At 42.5% G+C, this 20,266-nt stretch overlaps 1 protein-coding gene across 7 annotated transcripts; it reads right to left on the reverse strand.

Annotated features, from left to right (window-relative positions):
• Window positions 1-456: 456 nt before the first annotated feature.
• LOC132868902 (uncharacterized) lies at window positions 457-19,216 on the reverse strand. Of its 7 annotated transcripts, none has more exons than XR_009650905.1 (4): window positions 19,109-19,216; window positions 3,070-4,924; window positions 1,274-2,655; window positions 457-1,106 (listed from the first exon to the last, which is right to left on the reverse strand). XR_009650905.1 is itself a non-coding variant. In XM_060902219.1 (3 exons), exons 2-3 carry the CDS (start codon window positions 1,764-1,766, stop codon window positions 871-873), a joined length of 729 nt encoding a protein of 242 aa, XP_060758202.1. In that variant the 5' UTR covers window positions 1,767-2,655; window positions 3,070-6,707; the 3' UTR covers window positions 457-870. The 7 variants fall into 7 exon arrangements, 1 of the variants encoding a protein (XP_060758202.1); XR_009650901.1 differs by lacking the exon at window positions 19,109-19,216 and adding an exon at window positions 6,128-6,723 and having other exon boundaries at window positions 3,070-5,762; XR_009650903.1 differs by lacking the exon at window positions 19,109-19,216 and adding an exon at window positions 6,112-6,723 and having other exon boundaries at window positions 3,070-5,762.
• Window positions 19,217-20,266: the final 1,050 nt, after the last annotated feature.

Below are 20,266 nucleotides of genomic sequence, written 5' to 3' on the forward strand. Positions count from 1 at the left end.
TAGCTGCTTTATCCTTCTACAGGGTCGCAGGCAAGCTGGAGCCTATCCCAGCTGACTACGGGTGAAAGGCGGGGTACACCCTGGACAAGTCGCCAGGTCATCACAGGGCTGACACATAGACACAGACAACCATTCACACTCACACCTACGGTCAATTTAGAGTCACCAGTTAACCTAACCTGCATGTCTTTGGGGGAAACCGGAGCAAACCCACACGGACATGGGGAGAACATGCAAACTCCGCACAGAAAGGCCCTCGCCGGCCACGGGGCTCAAACCCAGACCTTCTTGCTGTGAGGCAACAGCGCTAACCACTACACCACCGTGCCGCCCACACAGATCATGTGTGCTTTTAAAATCTGTATTAATTTATTAAAACAAGTGCAATTGAAATTGCAGAAAAAAATAGTGCTGACATTGCACTATTAACCAGTCATTTTTAACATTTAACTCATATTTTGTAAGAATATTCTTCATTTTAAACCACTCCTTTACAGAATAAACACATTTGAAAAAACAAGTGCAACTGTAATTATTTGTACAAAAGTGCTAACATTGTATTTCCATGGCATATTGCATTTCAACTAGTTCCACAGCAGTTTGTCCTGTCCTGTACTTATCTCATCTCATATTGTCTGTGTGTGTGTGTGTGTACATGTGAGAAACATAAACACATGAACATAACAATGAACAGGGTTGTGCTTTTAATATGTCAGAGCCCTATGCTGCATTGCATTTGCAAAAGACCAAAGTGGCCAAAAGTCTGTCAGTCATTTGTGCACGATGGGGACGTAGTATGATGCCACCATGGCTGAAAACTCGCTCCACTGGAGCACTGGAGGCAGGCACTGCCAAGACTCTGATGGCCACTCAGAACAGTGAAGGAAGAGTCTTCAGGTTCAATGCCCAGAACAAAAGGGCGTTCTGTCCTTCGGCTATGTCAAGGTAGTGACTTAGCTGTAGTGATGGAGTAGTCCCAACATCCTTCTTCTGCCTCTTATGGTATGCAGCAAACAGCCCTTCTCCTTCTCTGAGGTCCTCTTGCTCTTCTTCATCAACAAAAGGCACAGGTTGCTCAGTCTCTGCAGCATCTTGCAGGATCAATTCTGGCAAAACATGTAAAAACAATAGCAGTAACAATAGAGTCCTTATTACCATTTGTGTTGGTGATGCAGTGTGTTAGACTGAAATACTACAGAACACTTAATCATTGTTGCAGTCAATTAGATCAGATTATGAGGGAAAAAGTTACATTAGACTCAGTAACATTTACCTTTAACTTGTTGTGCCACCTCTGCCTTGACGTCACGATTGACCAGCACATGGGGCTCCACCCACAACAGAGAAGAGGCTGGATCCAAGGCAGCTGCTTTGAGGTAGATTGGATCTGAAAAGGGAGCAATGACCCCATCTTGTGTCCTGGCCATTTTCATGTTGATGAAGATTCCAAGAAATCTTCTGTTCAGGGATGCCTGGAGACTTCTGACCAGGCTGCTCAGGAAACAGACTTGAGGCTTCAGCTTCTCAAGGTGGTGGCTGAGGGACAAGATGGATGGAACAACAGCACTGATTGTGATGACCTTCTCCCCCATGTCAAATAAGTTGCTTCTCCAAATGGCTTCAAGATGTCCACCAACTCCTTCAACAGATTCCACTCCTGTGCTGTGAATGACAACTCCCTGTGCCCAGCCTTTTCTAGAACAGCACAGAGCTTTAGATGATTGCACTGGAGAACTGCCTTCATTTGCCTCAGTGTTGAGTTCCATCTTGTGTTAACTGCAGCAGGGATGCCTTTCTGTTCCCCAAATTCAGCATCAAACACATCTTTGAATGTTGTGCTTGTGTGCAGCAGTGAGCTGAGTTTTGATAACTTTGAAAGAGAAGGAGATACCACATTTGTTTCTTTCAAACCGTCTCCCACCACCAGCTGAAAAGTGTGTGCAAAACACTGCAAGCACTGTTTCTTTGCCATAGCAACATCTACTGTTTGCTGATCTTCCAGGGTTAAGTCACACCAGAGCTCAGGGTCATCAAGATGATCTCCATCATCGTCATCCTCTTGTTCACTGGGGAAGCACACAGTGAATGCTTTTTGCATGTTAGCAGCATTATCACGAATAATGTAGTCCAGTTTATCTTTAATGTTGTATTCATCACATATTGACTCAAATTGGTCACAGACTCTTTCAGCTGTGTGTGAGCCTTTGAAGCACTCACAGGCCACGAGATTGGACTTCAGCTGTATCCTCTCTGCCTCTTTCTCTATCCAGTGCAAAGTGACACCCAGGAATCCCCTCATCTTTCAGTCAGACCAAATGTCCACAGTGACTGAAACATGGTCAGTGTTGCTCAATAGAGTTTTTAATTTTGAACGTCTCTCTTCAGCGAGGTTCTCTGTTTTTGATGTCGGTGTTCTGCGACACACTGGGGTGTACTTGCTGTCAAGTACTGTCAGAAAGTGCCTAAAACTCGTTTTCCACAATAGACAGGGGCAAGTTGCAATCAATAATCAGGTCGGACAGTATTGCATTGGTGATAGCTTTCTGCTGTGGATGACTCATGCTGTAATGCCCGACACGATTGTCCAGGAATTGTGAGATTGAAGGCTGTTGTGCTTCATTTGTGATGCTTTTGTTCATCTGGTATTCTTCAAATCTGTAAGAGGTAAGCATATTAAACAGGTGTCAGAAAATCCCTTATGACCACAAATGAATTGTATTTAAACTACTCTTTATTACTCATATTATTAATATCAATATCATTGTGTTATGAATTGCATGTGTATGTATTGTATGTCTTTGTAGGTGCCTAAAATATGCACTGCTGCTGACCGCCGTCTACTGTGTGTGATATTGTACATTGACTAACGTTATGTATAAGTACCTCATACAACCCCGCTTAAAAAAAAATCACTTAACAAATGTATGAATAAGGGAGTGAACTCGCAGTGGACGCAACAGATTACCATGTTTGCAATCTAACATTAACAGTGAGTTTACAGCCTCATTGATTTAACTAAACAGCAAAGAAAAGTTAGCCAATAAACATTAGCTTTCATTCAGAACTTACCGTTCTTTGTACAACTTCAAATGTCAAACGAAGTTGGAAGTTGTTGCGTCTCTGTCTGTAATCTTCGACCCGCATGTTTTGCATACTGCAATTCATTTTTTGTTGACCACCTCGTAGTTTTTATACCCGAATGAAACTATCTTTGGTATAATTTTTTCTAACTGGCATGTTGTTTGACAGTTCCTCTTCATTGGTTGTCCTGCAATTTGATTGGATGACAGCATGTCAGATCAAAACAATGTGGATCTAATTTGATTGGATGTTGTGCCGACAGCAAATACATGCACAGACGCACACATACACACAATGAAAGATACGTTCCTTAATAACATACTTTTTAATTTTTGGGTTTTGGGGAAAGCAGCAAGTCTTGTCAAGTCAAAAGGCTCAAGTCCAAGTGAAGTCACAAGTTATTGATGTTAAAGTCCAAGTCGAGTTGCAAGTCTCTTTACATTTTGTCAAGTCGAGTCTAAAGTCATCAAATTCATGACTCGAGTCTGACTCGAGTCCAAGTCATGTAACTCGAGTCCACACCTCTGGTGGCTGGCTGCTTTATGTCCCGGGGCTCCCTCATGCCTGTGTTACCTTCTGGCTCTCCCCTTTTAGTTATGCTGTCATAGTTAGTTGCCGGAGTCCCTGCTTGTACTCAGTGCAATATGTATACTGTTCCTACTTATTCAGGTTACACTGGGCATACCTAACAACCTGTAGTCCCCCCCCAAAATCTGTCCCTCTGAGTTACATGTCAGTCCTGGAATCGAGATGCTGACCTCTTCTGCTCCTTGGACCTGCCTGATCCATCCTAGTGCCCTGTATCTGGTTGGAGTCTCATCGCATCGCTCCTATGGAGGGCGGCCCCATGTGGAAAGTTGGGGGTCCTGGAGGATGCTCTGGACTCTTGCAGTGGTGCTTTTATGGCTGGGGACTGCAGTTGACTTGCTGACTTTAGGACTGCAGATGACTTGCTGACTTTGGGACTGTGGTTGTCGTGAACGGTTTTGCGCTCAGGTTTCTGTTGGGGGGGGTTTATAGCATCAATGAAGCTGACTTTATGTTAGGACTGTTAATTTTATAGTCATGTTGTTGTCATGGTCCTACCTGTGGTTTCCTCTCTTCAGGTAACATTCCACTCCTCTCCACTCTGTATTACCTGCCACGTGCATGCTCCTTCCCCATCAGGCTCACCTGCTGTCAATTACCATCATTAACCCTCATTTGACTTTCAGTGGCTGTCATTGGCTGGTTCCTATCACCTGCTCCCTTCCCTGTGTATATTTAAACTGCAGTCCTCCCAAGCTTCAGTGTCAGATCGTCTTTCAAGGCATCGACTCCGACAACTCTTCAGCCCTGGTAACCTGACCCTGCTTTTCTGTCTCCATTCTCGCTACCTGACCTGTGACTCTGTGTTTCAGCCTGTTCCCAAACTCCTGTCTGTTGTGCTGTCCTGTCTGCCTGCTGAGAGCCTGCTCGCTGGGAGACCGCCTGAACACCAAGGGCTGTCAGCTTGCAGCCAAACTACTCTGACAACGCCTGATCCCGTCTGATCTCAGAAGCTAAGCAGGGTCAGGCCTGGTTAGTACTTGGATAGGAGACCTCAGACGTCACCACCACGCTCCCACCAGCCATCCCTGCTTCTCAGTCTTCTTGCCACTGAACTTCACACACACATACTCCCTTTCCCCTGCTATCAATAAATTCAACATTTAACTTGCGCTCTTGGGTCCTCGTCTGTTTGTCCTGACTGTTGCTGCCCAAATGAGGATGGGTTCCCTTTTGAGTCTGGTTCCTCTCGAGGTTTCTTCCTCATGTTGTCTGAGGGAGTTTTTCCTTGCCACTGTCGCCACAGGCTTGCTCACTGGGGATAGATTAGGGATAAAATTAGCTCATATTTTAAATTGTTCAAATTCTGTAAAGCTGCTTTGTGACAGTGTTTATTGTTAAAAGCACTATACAAATAAACTTGACTTGACATCTGTAGCTGCTTAACCTGTGCAGGGTCGCAGGCAAGCTGGAGCCTATCCCTTCTGACTATGGGTGAGAGGCGGGGTACACCCTGGACAAGTCGCCAGGTCATCACAGGGTTGACACAGAGACAAACAACCATTCACACTCACATGCATATTTAGAGCCGTTTAGATTCACCAGTTAGCCTAACCTGCATGTCTTTGGACTGTAGGGGAAACCGGAGCACCCGGAGGAAACCCATGCAGACACGGGGAGAACATGCAAACTCCACACAGAAAGGCCCTTGTCAGCCACTGGGCTCGAACCCAGGACCTTCTTGCTGTGAGGCGACAGTGCTAACCACTACACCACTGTGCCACCCTCTGAGAATACACATTAAAGATTTTATACAGACATTATTATGCATTATTTATTACATCTCTATGATCATTGTAGAAAGAGTCCAATTATATCAAATCTCAGTTTAGAAGTCCTGGAACATATCCAGTGTAGGTGTTTGTGCTGGCTGGAAATTTGTCACGAATTCTCCAGACAGCACAGCTGGGGATCACATGACGGTCTCCTACTGTCAGTCGGCCATACTGCCACAAAATAAACTGCCGATAGGCTACATGGCGGTTGGTCTTGCTGACGTCATCTTCAATGGCAGTATGGAGTGCAAGGAAGTCATTTCGTAATAGCTTCTGTAGGTGAAGGACTACTTCGTCCAAAATGAAATGGTCCATCTCCTGAAATAAAATATGCAGGAATTCATGAATATAACATTAGCCAGTAAATTGTGTATCTAAATGTACATGCTTGGAAAGTGGAAAAAAAAAAAAAACATTATGAATGACAACTATGCTAGAAACTTGATTGAAGCAATAAGCATGTCAAAAGCTGGTGCTGCAGCACTGTATGTTTGTGCAGGATGTTAATTTACTGGGATTTTCATAAATACAGTAAGATAGCAGTATAATGACACTTGCAGTAAACATTTACAGTAAACAAATTTTGCGAATATAAAATTTTCACAGACTGGCTGTGATGTTTCTAACTTTCTGAAAGGGTGCAATATCTACCGATATCTGATAGTACCTGTATAAATACATACGGGCATAATGCTGATGCAGTGTCCAGAGTGATTCTCACAGCACTTCCTCTCCAGATCAGTCGGCATCTCGCAACACCGATGACACCGATGACCAGCTCGGCACATCATGCTGAGGATCAGGCTGGGCAGCACCAGCACAGTCAAACACCTTCCCTGCTGCCAATTTCTTCAGCAGCTCCTTCGAGTCCTCAGGTGACAGTTGGTTGACAAGGCTGTTGATCCTCTCAGGACATGTTTTCTCTGAGCACATGTCCTCTTTGGTGGAGGGTCCTCCCTATGGTCCTGAGAGCTGGAGGACTCTGATGCAAGGTATGTAGGACTGGATGGTGCTGCCCTCTTATGTGGCCGACCAGACCTCTTTGCTTTTGGAGGTCGACCACATTTCCTCCCTGCCTCCGGAGCTTGCTTTCTGTTTTGTTTTTTCTGGCCAAACTCACCTTTTAGGTTGCCCTTGAGATGTGCTCAGTTCTTCTGTCTGCTGTAATATATATATATATATATATATATATATATATATATATATAAAATCTCATTATCTCTAGCCGCTTTATCCATCTACAGGGTCGCAGGCAAGCTGGAGCCTATCCCAGCTGACTACGGGCGAAAGGCGGGGTACACCCTGGACAAGTCGCCAGGTCATCACAGGGCTGACACATAGACACAGACAACCATTCACACTCACACCTACAGTCAATTTAGAGTCACCAGTTAATCTAACCTGCATGTCTTTGGACTGTGGGGGAAACCGGAGCACCCGGAGGAAACCCACGCGGACACGGGGAGAACATGCAAACTCCGCACAGAAAGGCCCTCGCCGGCCATGGGGCCCGAACCCAGAACCTTCTTGCTGTGAGGCGACAGCGCTAACCACTACACCACCGTGCCACCCATATATATGGGTCCGTCTCAGAAACTGGTCTCTCATTTGGGACATTATGGTCAAAAAATAAATTTTCTAATTTTACTATTTTTTTTGCATTTACCTACCACTCAATGTTTCTTTTGTCATGTTTAATAAGAATAAAGATAGTACCTTGCTTTATCTGGTCTCCACTGTAGAATTTTTTTTTTATTACAATTCAAATGCTTTTGTAAAATTGATTTACATATAAAATACCTACATCATGAAAAATTAAAGCTCCTCCTTCACAGATGAGTGAAAATATTGAATAAATTTCCTCTTTTTGATTGCTTGGGTTAAAATGCCAAGTTATGATGACTGAACTGATTATTCACTTAAATATGAATAATATGATACATTTTGGGTATTTGATATGGCGAAATAAGACAATAGGACACAATGGAAAAATCAAGAACACACCGGAAAGATGAGAATAACGGTGGTCGTAAAAGAACAGCGACTGCACAGGCTCAAGGTCGCGCGGGTCTCTGCTGCGGCGCGCGAGCAACGGGACATCACTACCGCACCAGACGGAGCGCAAGGCGGGGGCGGGGCAAAATGACTGGCCGCAGATTCTATCAAAAGTTCGATTTAAATTGACCATGGTTGCAAAATATTGGCCAAAAATACGCAAACACTACGAAATATGAAAGTAAGATGAAAAAGAAACATTCTATTACTGTATACTGCAAGACTAAAACAAAATAAAACTGTCAAAACTCACCTTTTCAGTGATAACGTCCGAACAGATCACCCGCGTAACAGAAAGACCACAAATGGAAGCACGATCAACTTCTAACTGTTGGAGTGGAAAATTCCATTCTACACATGCAAATTGTTAATGTGTGTCCTTCCCCGCACACAAAACATGCGACGGTAAAAAATAGACCACAAATCATTTTATAGCTCGGAAATTCATACAAGACCAGCTACCATCGTAACATATTCTGTAAGAAATATATTCTATACCTAACTTTCAGCTTTCGTTTTAAAAAACAAAATCGCAGATTTATAACTAAATTTTTATATGGCGTAGTGATTTTAAGTTACTACTTTTGGTGAGGTAGTGACCTTGACCCTGAGGCTTTCTGTTTAGATCAAAACACACGATCGTATTGGTTTTGGGTATGTGGAAAATGGAGTTACAACGGTGATCAAATATTTTGCATGATGTTTTATTACGGTTATGATTATTCTGTGAGCACACCAATCCTTAGGTGTATAAAGTTACAACTGTAGACTTTTCAGTGGACTACAACCTTTTTAAGGGAATGCAATGTAGTCAACCATTTATCATGTCCCAGATCAAGCCGCCATTTTTCCACAAATTTGCAGAATTTTTGCCAAATTCTGAATAGAGTATTCACATCAAAGATTTAGTTTTATCTGTATTATTTCTTTCATCATTTCATTTCAAATTAAAACCAACATCAGCATTCAAAACCGTATAGTTTATTGACTGTGAGTATATTTAGTGGGGGACCCCCACAGTACCCAGTTTCTGAGACAGACCCATATATATATATATATATATATATATATATATATATATATATATATATAAATAATGTATGTATGTAGGTATGCATGTGTGTATATATATATATATATATACACACACGGGGCGGCACGGTGGTGTAGTGGTTAGCGCTGTCGCCTCACAGCAAGAAGGTCCTGGGTTCGAGCCCCGGGGCCGGCGAGGGCCTTTCTGTGCGGAGTTTGCATGTTCTCCCCGTGTCCGCGTGGGTTTCCTCCGGGTGCTCCGGTTTCACCCACAGTCCAAAGACATGCAGGTTAGGTTAACTGGTGACTCTAAATTGACCGTAGGTGTGAATGTGAGTGTGAATGGTTGTCTGTGTCTATGTGTCAGCCCTGTGATGACCTGGCGACTTGTCCAGGGTGTACCCCGCCTTTCGCCCGTAGTCAGCTGGGATAGGCTCCAGCTTGCCTGCGACCCTGTAGAAGGATAAAGCGGCTAGAGATAATGAGATGAGATGAGACACACACACACCACACACACATTTTATATATATATATATACACACACACACACAGACACACATACCTACCTACCTACATACATTATATATATATCCTATCCTATCACCTCTTCAATCAAACTTTTTTCTCTCCTTGGGCTCATGTCTGAAACGGGTGGGTTGTACAGGAAATTCACAAGGTTATACTAAAGTTGAGTTTAGGAAAGTCCATTAGTGGCATCACAAAGATCATGGAGTGTTCGTATTCACACAGGGCATCACACACACACACACACACACACACACACACACACACACACACACACACACACACACACACCCCTAAGGGACATTCCCTGGTGAAAATCTTTCAAGGATCTTCAAGGATCTGTAAAGTTCTTTGTGAGGGTTTTTGAGATCCTCAAAAGATCTTCAAGGATCTTTAAAATACTTGGCAAGATCTTCAAAGATCTACAAAGATCTTTTAAGTTCTTGTCAAGATTTTCAAGGATCTTCAATTTTCTAAGATCTTTGAAAGAACCTTGTTGAATCCTTGAGGATCTTTACAAATGATTTTGCATATGAAGATCTTTGAAGATCTTTTTAAGATCCTTTAAATAAATTTCCAGTATCCTCTTCATTTTTATTGTACTGCCGCTTTCATTTTTGTACTTTTCACTTTCGCTTTCCTTTTTCCGTTTTTTTTTCCCGGTTTTTTCTCTTTCTTTTTTCCGAAGAATGCCGAGACCGGAAGCTTTCTTTTTCTCTCCTCCTGTGTAAAGTCCACAAGCGGAGGCCATCTGATCTGCTTTAATATCAACAGATCTTCATTTAAGGTACGTGAATCTTTTCATCATGGCACACCTTCAGCCTGTTCAGTGTGCTGAGTGCAGGATGTTTAGTCATTCTTCCTCCGTCACTAGCGATAGCTCTATTAGCTTTACTTGTGATAAGTGCAGATTAGTTAGCTCTCTGACGGAGAAGATTACAGGGCTAGAAGCGCGTGTCCAGGCTTTAGAGCAGGTTAGTGAGCGTGAGAACAGTGTAGTTTCTGTTAGGGAAAGTCTGGACGCCCTAGGTGGAGTTAGTAATCCCCCAACTCCGGCATTAGAGCCCTTACAGCGTGTGACGGCTCGGCGGCATAAGCGTAGAGCCAAAGCTACCGCTGAGGCTCGCCCACAGGAGTACCACTCCTCTCCGCGTCACGTGTCGAACAGGTTTGCTCTCCTTAGTGATGCACCCACTGAGAAACCTGAAAGAGCTCTGGTTATAGGGGACTCTATCATACGGCACGTGAAATTAGCTCAGCCTTTAGGGGCACCAGCAGCTTTAGTCAGGTGTATACCGGGAGCCAGGGCGCCGGACATAGCAGGTAATCTTAGGGTCCTAGGCAAGCACAGGTTCTCAAAGATAGTTATCCATGCAGGGGCTAATGATATACGCCTTCGTCAGTCTGAGGTTACTAAGAGTAACTTTGTAGAGGTGTTTCAATTAGCGAAGGTGATGTCCGATGCTGTAGTATGCTCTGGCCCCATCCCAATGCGGCGTGGCGATGTAGCTTACAGCAGGTTATGGTCGCTGAACTGCTGGCTGTCCAGGTGGTGCTCTGAAAACAGTGTGGGCTTTATAGATAATTGGGCTAATTTTAAGGGCACTGCTGGCCTGTTAGGGCGGGACAGTATCCATCCCACTCGGGAAGGTGCTGCTCTCATTTCCTGCAGCATAGGTCATAGTCTCAGAACAGGCCTAGTTAATTTCTGACAATCCAGAGCCAAGGCCAGAGAGCAGACGAACAGGCTAAACCGACTGTCTGCTAGCTGCACAGAGTCGTCACTCAGGGCCCACTACATCGAGACTGTGTCTGTTCCCCGAGCTCAACAAAAAGGTAGAAATTTTCAGAGAGTTTGTTCCAGTAACCTAATCAATATAAAATTAGATCATACTGACTGTACAGCTGCTGCCAGCACCTTTGATCTAAAGGTGGGGCTATTAAATATTAGATCTCTTACATCTAAAGCGCTAATGGTTAATGAACTCATTACTGATCAGGAGTTTAATGTACTGTGTTTAACAGAAACATGGATTAAGCCAAATGAATATATAGCATTAAATGAAGCGAGTCCTCCTGGATACAGTTATATACACCAGCCTCGTCTAACTGGCAGAGGAGGAGGCGTCGCGGTTATTTATAACGATTATCTAGGTGTAACACACAAACCTGGTTATAAATTTAATACATTTGAAGTTCTTCATACTCATATAATGTATGTAGCCTCGAAAAATAAGTCTACCCAGTTAATTCCATTGCTTATTATTTACAGGCCCCCGGGGCCATATTCTGAGTTTGTTTCTGAATTTGCAGATTTTATCTCAGATCTGGTTATTTCCTTAGACAAAGCTTTAGTTGTCGGAGATTTTAATATTCACTTCGATAACCCAGAAGACCCTTTAAAAACAGCGTTTGTGTCCATCTTAGATTCAGTCGGGATTAAGCAGAATGTCATAGGACCGACCCATAATGGTGGTCACACCCTTGATCTAATACTAACATTCAGATTAAACGTAGACAATATAGTCATACTTCCACAGTCTGAAGTTATCTCAGATCATTGTCTCATCTCATTCAAAATATGTCTGAGTAATAATATATGCACCTCACCACGCTACTGTATTAAACGTACTTTCACGTCAACTACTGCACAGAGCTTTATAAATGATCTCCCAGAGCTGTCAACTTTGATTGGGTCACTGTCAGCCCCTGCAGAACTTGATCAGGCAACTGAATGCTTAGAGTCAACATTCCGCCATACTTTAGATAATGTAGCTCCTCTTAAAAGGAAAATGGTCAGAGACAAAAAATTAGCACCCTGGTATAATGATGACACTTGCACATTAAAACAGACCACTCAAAAATTGGAACGTTAATGGCGTCAAACAAAATTGGTAGTGTTCAAATTAATGTGGAAGGAGAGCTTCCTGAAGTATAGAAAAGCTCTTAGTGCTGCGAGATCAACATATCTCTCCTCCCTAATAGAAGATAACAAAAATAATCCTAGATTCCTATTTAATACTGTAGCAAAATTAACCAGGAATAAGTCCACTATCAACACATGCACACCTGCAGTATGTAGTAGTAACGACTTCATGAATTTTTTTAATGACAAAATTGAGAATATACGACAAAAAATTCAAACTACTAATTTAAGGTTAGACAATGAAAGTGACCTTGTAGTTAACAATATAACTGTATCAGATCATCAGTTAGAATGTTTTACTCCCCTTAAAGAAACTGAATTACTTTCATTAATCTCTACATCAAAAGCCTCAACTTGTGTACTAGATCCCTTACCGACACATCTATTCAAACAGATAATGCCTGGAGTAATTGAACCGCTTCTAAAAATAATAAATTCTTCTCTTATGATTGGCTATGTACCCAAATCCTTTAAACTAGCAGTTATCAAACCCCTGATTAAAAAACTTGACCTTGATCCCTGTCAGCTGTCCAATTATCGGCCAATATCAAACCTCCCCTTTATCTCCAAGATCCTTGAAAAAGCTGTGGCACAGCAGTTATGCTCATATTTACATAGGACTAACATCCATGAAATGTATCAGTCAGGATTTAGACCTCATCATAGCACAGAGACAGCACTGGTTAAAGTAGTAAACGACCTACTGTTGGCGTCTGATCAGGGCTGTGTCTCGCTACTTGTGTTGCTTGACCTTAGTGCAGCATTTGATACCATTGATCATTCCATTCTTCTGGATAAACTAGAAAATGTTGTGGGAGTTAAGGGAATGGCCCTCTCCTGACTCAGGTCTTATTTAACTGATCGCTATCAGTATGTTGATATAAATGGTGATATTTCTAGACGTACCGAGGTAAAGTTTGGTGTTCCACAAGGTTCTGTCTTGGGTCCACTGCTTTTTTCTCTATATATGTTACCTCTGGGCGATATTATTCGTAAACATTGTATTAGTTTCCACTGTTATGCTGATGACACACAGTTGTATGTCTCTGCAAAACCTGATGAGAGACACCAGCTTAATAGAATTGCGGAATGTGTTAAGGACATTAGACACTGGATGCTTATTAATTTCCTTCTGCTTAACTCTGGCAAGACTGAAGTACTTGTGCTAGGACCACATACAGCTAGAAGTAAGTTTTCTGATTACACAGTAACTCTGGATGGCCTTTCTGTTTCTTCATGTGCAGCAGTAAAAGACCTCGGAGTGATTATTGACCCCAGTCTTTCATTCGAAACTCACATTGATAACATCACCCGGATAGCTTTCTTTCATCTCAGAAATATTGCAAAGATAAGAAATTTAATGTCATTGCATGATGCAGAAAAACTAGTCCATGCTTTCGTTACCTCCAGGTTGGATTATTGTAATGCCTTACTGTATGGATGTTCCAATAAGTGCATAAACAAGCTCCAGTTAGTTCAAAATGCAGCAGCAAGAGTCCTTACTAGAACTAGAAAATATGACCACATCACGCCTGTCTTATCCACACTGCATTGGCTCCCAATCAAATTTTGTATTGATTATAAAATACTACTATTGACCTTTAAAGCACTAAATGGTCTCGCACCACAGTACCTGAGTGAACTTCTGCTCCTCTATGACCCGCCACGCCTACTTAGATCAAAAGGTGCAGGCTATCTGCTGGTACCTCGTATAGTGAAGGCTACATCAGGGGGCAGAGCCTTTTCTTACAAAGCCCCACTGTTATGGAACAGCCTTCCAAGTAATGTTTGGGAATCAGACACAGTCTCAGCATTTAAGTCTAGGCTGAAAACATATCTGTTTAGTCAAGCCTTTTGTTAATGGTGTTTATGAGGTAAAGGAGTAGATCTGGAGGGTCCTCAGACATGGAGTGTTTTGGTAAACTGGGATGTATGGATGCTGTCAGTCCCCACTCGCTTGCTCACTCGAGTTTGTTGACGGTGTAGTGGCTGGCTGCTTTATGTCCCGGGGCTCCCTCATGCCCGTGTTACCTTCTGGCTCTCCCCTTTTAGTTATGCTGTCATAGTTAGTTGCCGGAGTCCCTGCTTGTACTCGGTGCAATATGTATACTGTTCCTACTTATTCAGGTGACATTGGGCATACCTAACCACCTGTGTTTTCTTTCCCTCCCCCCCATCCCAAATCTGTCCGTCTGAGTTACATGGAGTCAACAGGAAATCTTTTGGTGGAGACGGTGGAGACCTCGACTGGCTATCGTAGCCTGCAGGGAATCGGCCGTCAGACATTCTGTCGCATGTCCCAGACCCGGTGAAATGTAACTGAATTGTCTTGGCCAGCCCTAAGGGTCCCATCTGCATCTCATCATTGCTGAGGAGTGTGCTCCCATCACCCAATCAAGCATCCAGCCAGAGCAGGTCATGATATATTTTACCATATTAACATGCCATTGTGTGTTATGCCTGATGTAAAGACTCTCGTCTCTGCGAGCCTACCACACAGATTTAATACTTGTCATTTTTAGGGCATACCTAACAATGTGTTTTCTTTCTCTCTCTCTTCCCCCCCCCCCCCCCCAATCTGTCCCTCTGAGTTACATGTTGATCTTGGGATTGAGATGCTGGCCTCTTCTGCCCCTCGGACCTGCTTGTTCCATCCTGGTGCCCTGTGTCTGGTCGGAGGTTTATCGCCCCACTCCTGTGAAGGACGGCCCCATGAGGACAGTTGAGGGTTATACCTGTTAAAACTGTTAATATTATAGTCAGGCTGTCTGTTGTTGCCCAAATGAGGATGGGTTCCCTTTTGAGTCTGGTTCCTCTCGAGGTTTCTTCCTCATGTCGTCTGAGGGAGTTTTTCCTTGCCACCGTCGCCACAGGCTTGCTCATTGGGGATAGATTAGGGATAAATTAGCTCATGTTTTAAGTCGTTCAAATTCTGTAAAGATGCTTTGCGACAATGTTTATTGTTAAAAGCGCTGTGCAAATAAACTTGATTTGATTTGATCTTTGGCAGGTCTTTGACAATCCTCATGGATCCTTAAAGATCCTGTGAAGTTTTTCCCTAGGGATTAGCTCAGAAAGGAAAGAATTTTCACAGAGTTCCATGTTTTTTTTCCTTTTATTTCCAGTCTTTGGTTGAATTAGCAAACTGAATGCTGAAAGAAGAATGGACCATAGTATGTGTTTATTCTCTTTTATGTGTCTCAGGTATCTCATCAATTCAGCATCCATGGTTCTAGTCAAAATTGCAAAACAAAACGACCTTAAACCATCAACTGTTACAGCATTACGTCATAAAAATCTTATCACTACTCAGTGAAGTTAGTTGTCCATCCAGACTTTAGTAAGCCAGGAATTTCATGTAGCTGAACGTTTACAAACTTTAGTTGAATACCCCTGCTCTAGAGCATTAAAAAAAATAATCCAAGGTGGCGGTCTCAGTGTATGAATCTGCCATAAAAGAGGCACCCATGCCCTCGGCATCGTGCTCCTACACAATGTTTCCCATGCCAGATCTGTTAGAAGCATCTAATCAGACTGAGAAGCATATTAAAAAAAAAGTAACGTGTATTGTGATAACTTGATCTATAGCACTTCACATCAAAGCTGAGCAGCTGTCTGTGTGCAAATGTGTGCAATAACACACACACACACACACACACACACACACACACACACACTAGTATTACTGATGAAACCCCACACTTCCTGTTGAGGTGGTGAGACAAACAAGTGAAATGTGTTCAAAAATGATCACCAGATGTTCTCTAAGATCATACGGTGATACCAGAACACAGTAATTAAGGGTGACTGTGTGAATAATGAGGCATTACTGCAACACTGGCATGGCTGAGGGTTCTTGTTTAAAAGGCAGTCAGCCGTGTTCAGTAGAGATAAGAAATGTGACTGGGCTTGTGTCAAGTTCACTGTGTCCACTTCCTTAGCAGTATCCCCCTGATAAACCCAATCAGGGACTGTTCATCAAGCTGAACACAGAAACCTCATGTAGATGGGGTTTTTTAGACAAACTGTCCTGCAAATCATCTCAGCTGCTACAAGACAAGTGAGCAGAGGTGGGTAGTAATGCGCTACATTTACTCCGTTACATTTACTTGAGTAACTTTTTGGATGAATTGTACTTGTAAGAGTAGTTTTAATGCAGCATACTTTTTACTTTTACTTGAGTATATTTGTGAAGAAGAAGCGGTACTTTTACTCCGTTACATTGGGCTATATTCTGCTCGTTACTTGCTACTTTATTTTTATTGATCCGTGCGATGCGTGGTCTGTTTGTTTATGTTTTGTCGAGACTTCCAGCAGAGGCCCTGTCACATGACCGCATCTCACCGATCAAATTGTGGGGGAGACTGTGATTGACTCGCTCCTCTGCCAATCAGGGGGCACGACTGGTCTGGAGGGAGAATGAGGAGGCGGGCAACAAAGCAGAGTTGGTTGAACATGGCGGCGAGCACCGGCAGTCGGTAAACTGTGAAGCAGGAAAAGTTTTATTGTGCTGATAAGCAAGTGACTTTTGCAAAGTTGGAATTCTGGAGCACTGTGAGTGGTGACAGCTGGCGAGTCCTGCGAGAAGACGGCGCTGGGGTCCCGAACATCGGCTTCTTTGTCTCGAACAAGGTTTAAAGTTGGTTTCCTCATTCTCTCCCTCTCTCCCCCTCCACTGTGAGGATTTCCCTGCCACCTGACTTCACCCAAACAGCACTGGAACCCTTGACAATTCAACAAGTTGCCTAACAAGCGAACTTTGGCTCGACTGGATTTATTAAGTTGACACGGAACTACAGAAGGTTTATTTCTATCAGAGGAACTGTTTACTTTGACGAATACTCAGAGTCTTGGACACTGTGACACTAAAGACTGAAATTGTATGTGTGTATGATAATCTTGTACGGTAATTTTGGAGGTTTTCTTTCATTTATATGCTGAGGTTTATTTGTCTTTGAGAGACACACCAAATAAGTTCACATTGCTTATTCTGTAATTGCCAATAAGGTTCACTGATATTGGTTCAGTTCATTTAGTCAGTGTAGTAGCTACTATTAGGACGGTCCTGGGACATCAGCTAGGCTTTTGAATAGGAGTATACAACTTTTGAGTTGGGGATTTGGTGAAATAAGGTACTACGGAGTTAAAAGGGTTAAGAAATGCTTAAATGTTGAACTGCCATTGAAGGCTTATCTATGACAACTTAATTATTGCTTTTTATTTTATTACAATCTTATTCTACATTTTCATTTCATAGTTTCATTCGATAATTGTGGAGCATGGGGCTCTAAAATAAACTCATTTGGTTTATTGATTTAAACTGGCCTACTACTCTAAATTGTGGGGTGGGAAAACAGACACAATACACCAGGATACACATACACACGCACATATCCCATGTAACTGCCACTCTGATAAGCTCATACATATCCCAGTTGCTACACATAGAGTTATTAGTAAACCCAGTAATTTAAGTCGGCTCTGTCCCCTACAAAATGTAGCAGCCAGAGCCATAGTGGGAGGAGCTTTGGTTTAACTCCGTTTCGCCAATCAAACAGAGCCAAGCCGCCATGTGCGCCCACACACAAAATTCCTGCGGCAAGAGCAGTCCAGGTGGAAAAGAGCCCGAAAGCAGAAGGAAAATGGCAGAGACAGCGGCCAGCGTTTCTCATCAAGCCGAAGAGGCACACCCCTGGCCACACATACAAACCATGTTCACTCTCCAAACAACAAAAAATAATAGTTATGTTATGCGGTGTCACAACGTGTCTCCCCAAACCAGTGGACGTTTCAGCTTATAAAAACTCAACGTCGAATTTGAGGAAACACATTGCAGTAAGTAGGCTATGGGCTTTTGGCTGTCTTCGTAGGCAGACGTTTGCCCTGTTGTAACATCATAAATAACTGTAAAATACATTGTTTTGTGGAAATGTATTGATGCACTGCGGCCTCAGATGGCAACACACACACACACACACACACACACCAGAGAACTAATAAATAAAACTACAAAAAAATCTTCCTAACAATCACTTTTTATTGATGGGAAACCAAAAAATGCTCATGAAAATAAGGTTGCTCGCCTAATGTCAGCTCCTCAATACTCAATAGCGTTACAGTTGTACACGGCTCTGGTCAAAAACTGGGAATGGAAGACTGGTGAAAACTTACTAAATAACAAAACGCGTAACATATCGTTTGTGAAATCTCCATTTTTCAAGCTACTGTATTTGTTGTGGATTAGAGGGATTTGTGAAGACTTTAGGCGTTTTTTTCTGTGAGATTTGTTTTATTTGTCTACAAGTGCTTGTTCACAAAAGGAAGGGCATTAACTTGTTAGCTTGACCGCTTGCTAGCTTGACTGCCTTTTTCTTCTTTTTCTTTCTAACCTCTACCCATTGTTTTATGTTACTTTGTAAAGATTTAATTAATTAATATTTAATTTATTGTTTTCACCTGTTCACAGCTAAAAGGTCATAGCTTCACAGTGCAAAACTGAGAGCCAACTGCTGTTAAAGCTGAACAGTCACTTCATGGAGTGAACATGCACGTGCATGCACACACACACACACACACACACAGTGTTATGGTTTATGTGCAGACTGCCTTGAGCTTCTTGTTGTTATTGTTAATACACAGAACTACACACACACAGTTTGTGTGAAATATATATGAAATCTCTGCCTGTTATGACATCCTGATCAATAAACAAAGTTACTCAGTACTTGAGTAGTTTTTTCACTTAGTACTTTTTACTCTTACTCAAGTAATTAATTGGACGACTACTTTTTACTTTTACTTGAGTAATATTATTCTAAAGTAACAATACTCTTACTTGAGTACAATTTTTGGCTACTCTACCCACCTCTGCAAGTGACTGAAATGACATTTTATTATCCTGATTAAAAGGACATGCTGTCAAAACATCAGAAAATTGTCCATGCATGAAAGAGGAAGGGAATTCCTCAGGTTACACAGCTGCATAAAAAAGTGGAAACATGTAAACTACAGGGTCACTAACATCGAGTCAACACTGGATAGAAAAATAAATAAATAAACAAACAACAACAACACAGCTTGCAACTCAGGATGTTTTAAAAGCAGATACCCAAACAAAACAACTCACCCAAACCTCTCTGTTGCACTTCTCCGAACAAATGCGTGACTAATAAAGAGTTTTATGTTTTATCCATCCGGACTCTCAGAGATTTCCACTCAAGCCCAGCTGTCAGAACCACCCCAACTCTGTGCGCATGCGCAGTCAAATCAATCCAACATGGTCGAATACAGTCCTACTATACTCAGTTGTATTATATACATACTGTTTTGAAATACATATTCGTATGAAAGCACTCCGAATGCGGGTTTTTTGTTTGTTTGTAAGCATTAAGCCTAGTACATATTATTTAGTATGCAGTAATAATGTAGTAATGTCATCTTTTTCATGAAGCTTAGTTTTTGTTTATAACTCTATTTAGACTTAGAGACATTTTATGTACTTTTTCTTTTCACTTCCATTGCTGGATTTGTTTAGATGAGGTGTCTATAGACAGCACAGAGCGGTGTTAGAACAGGCGTGCCTTCTCACAGCGATAGAAACTTTCCCGCGAGTATATACGGGGTTTTACGGTAACCATGAGACGCTCGGGGTCTCTATGTAAACTATCTGGCCGGCTCATAGGCTCGGCAGAGTGAAGCCATCTGGCCGCCATATTACCACGCACATTGGATCGGTCTGGTCATATCTCTACCCAGGAAGCTACACAAAGCTGGACATGTTTATACACACGTGAATGGTTGATTTTTATGGAAGTGTTTGTGTTTTAATCATAATGTACAGTATTCAATACATTTTATCATCATAGATACATTCAGGGGCACGGTGGTGTAGTGGTTAGCCTTGTCGTCTCACAGCAAGAAGGTCCTGGGTTCGAGCCCAGCAGCTGGCGAGGGCCTTTCTGTGTGGAGTTTGCATGTTCTGCGTGGGTTTCCCCCACAGTCCAAAGACATGTGTAACCCCCATGAGTTATTGCACCACATTCAGTCAGTGATTTTTCATACATCAACCCTTTCTTTCACTTGTCCATAGTGTATAACCTCCTTGCTGTTAAGTTGTTGTTGGGGTTAGGGAGATATTTACAGACGCTACCTGGGGAATTCCCATAGGTATTAGCTATGACCGTGGTTGGATATTCGTAGACACTTCCTAAGGACCGTAAGCATCGAACACATAGGCTAGCGTTCGTCTTTTTTTCCTCAGACCAGACGCCCCATTGATTCCACG

Source organism: Neoarius graeffei, chromosome 1 (assembly GCF_027579695.1).
Source record: "Neoarius graeffei isolate fNeoGra1 chromosome 1, fNeoGra1.pri, whole genome shotgun sequence".
Taxonomy (NCBI): domain Eukaryota; kingdom Metazoa; phylum Chordata; class Actinopteri; order Siluriformes; family Ariidae; genus Neoarius; species Neoarius graeffei.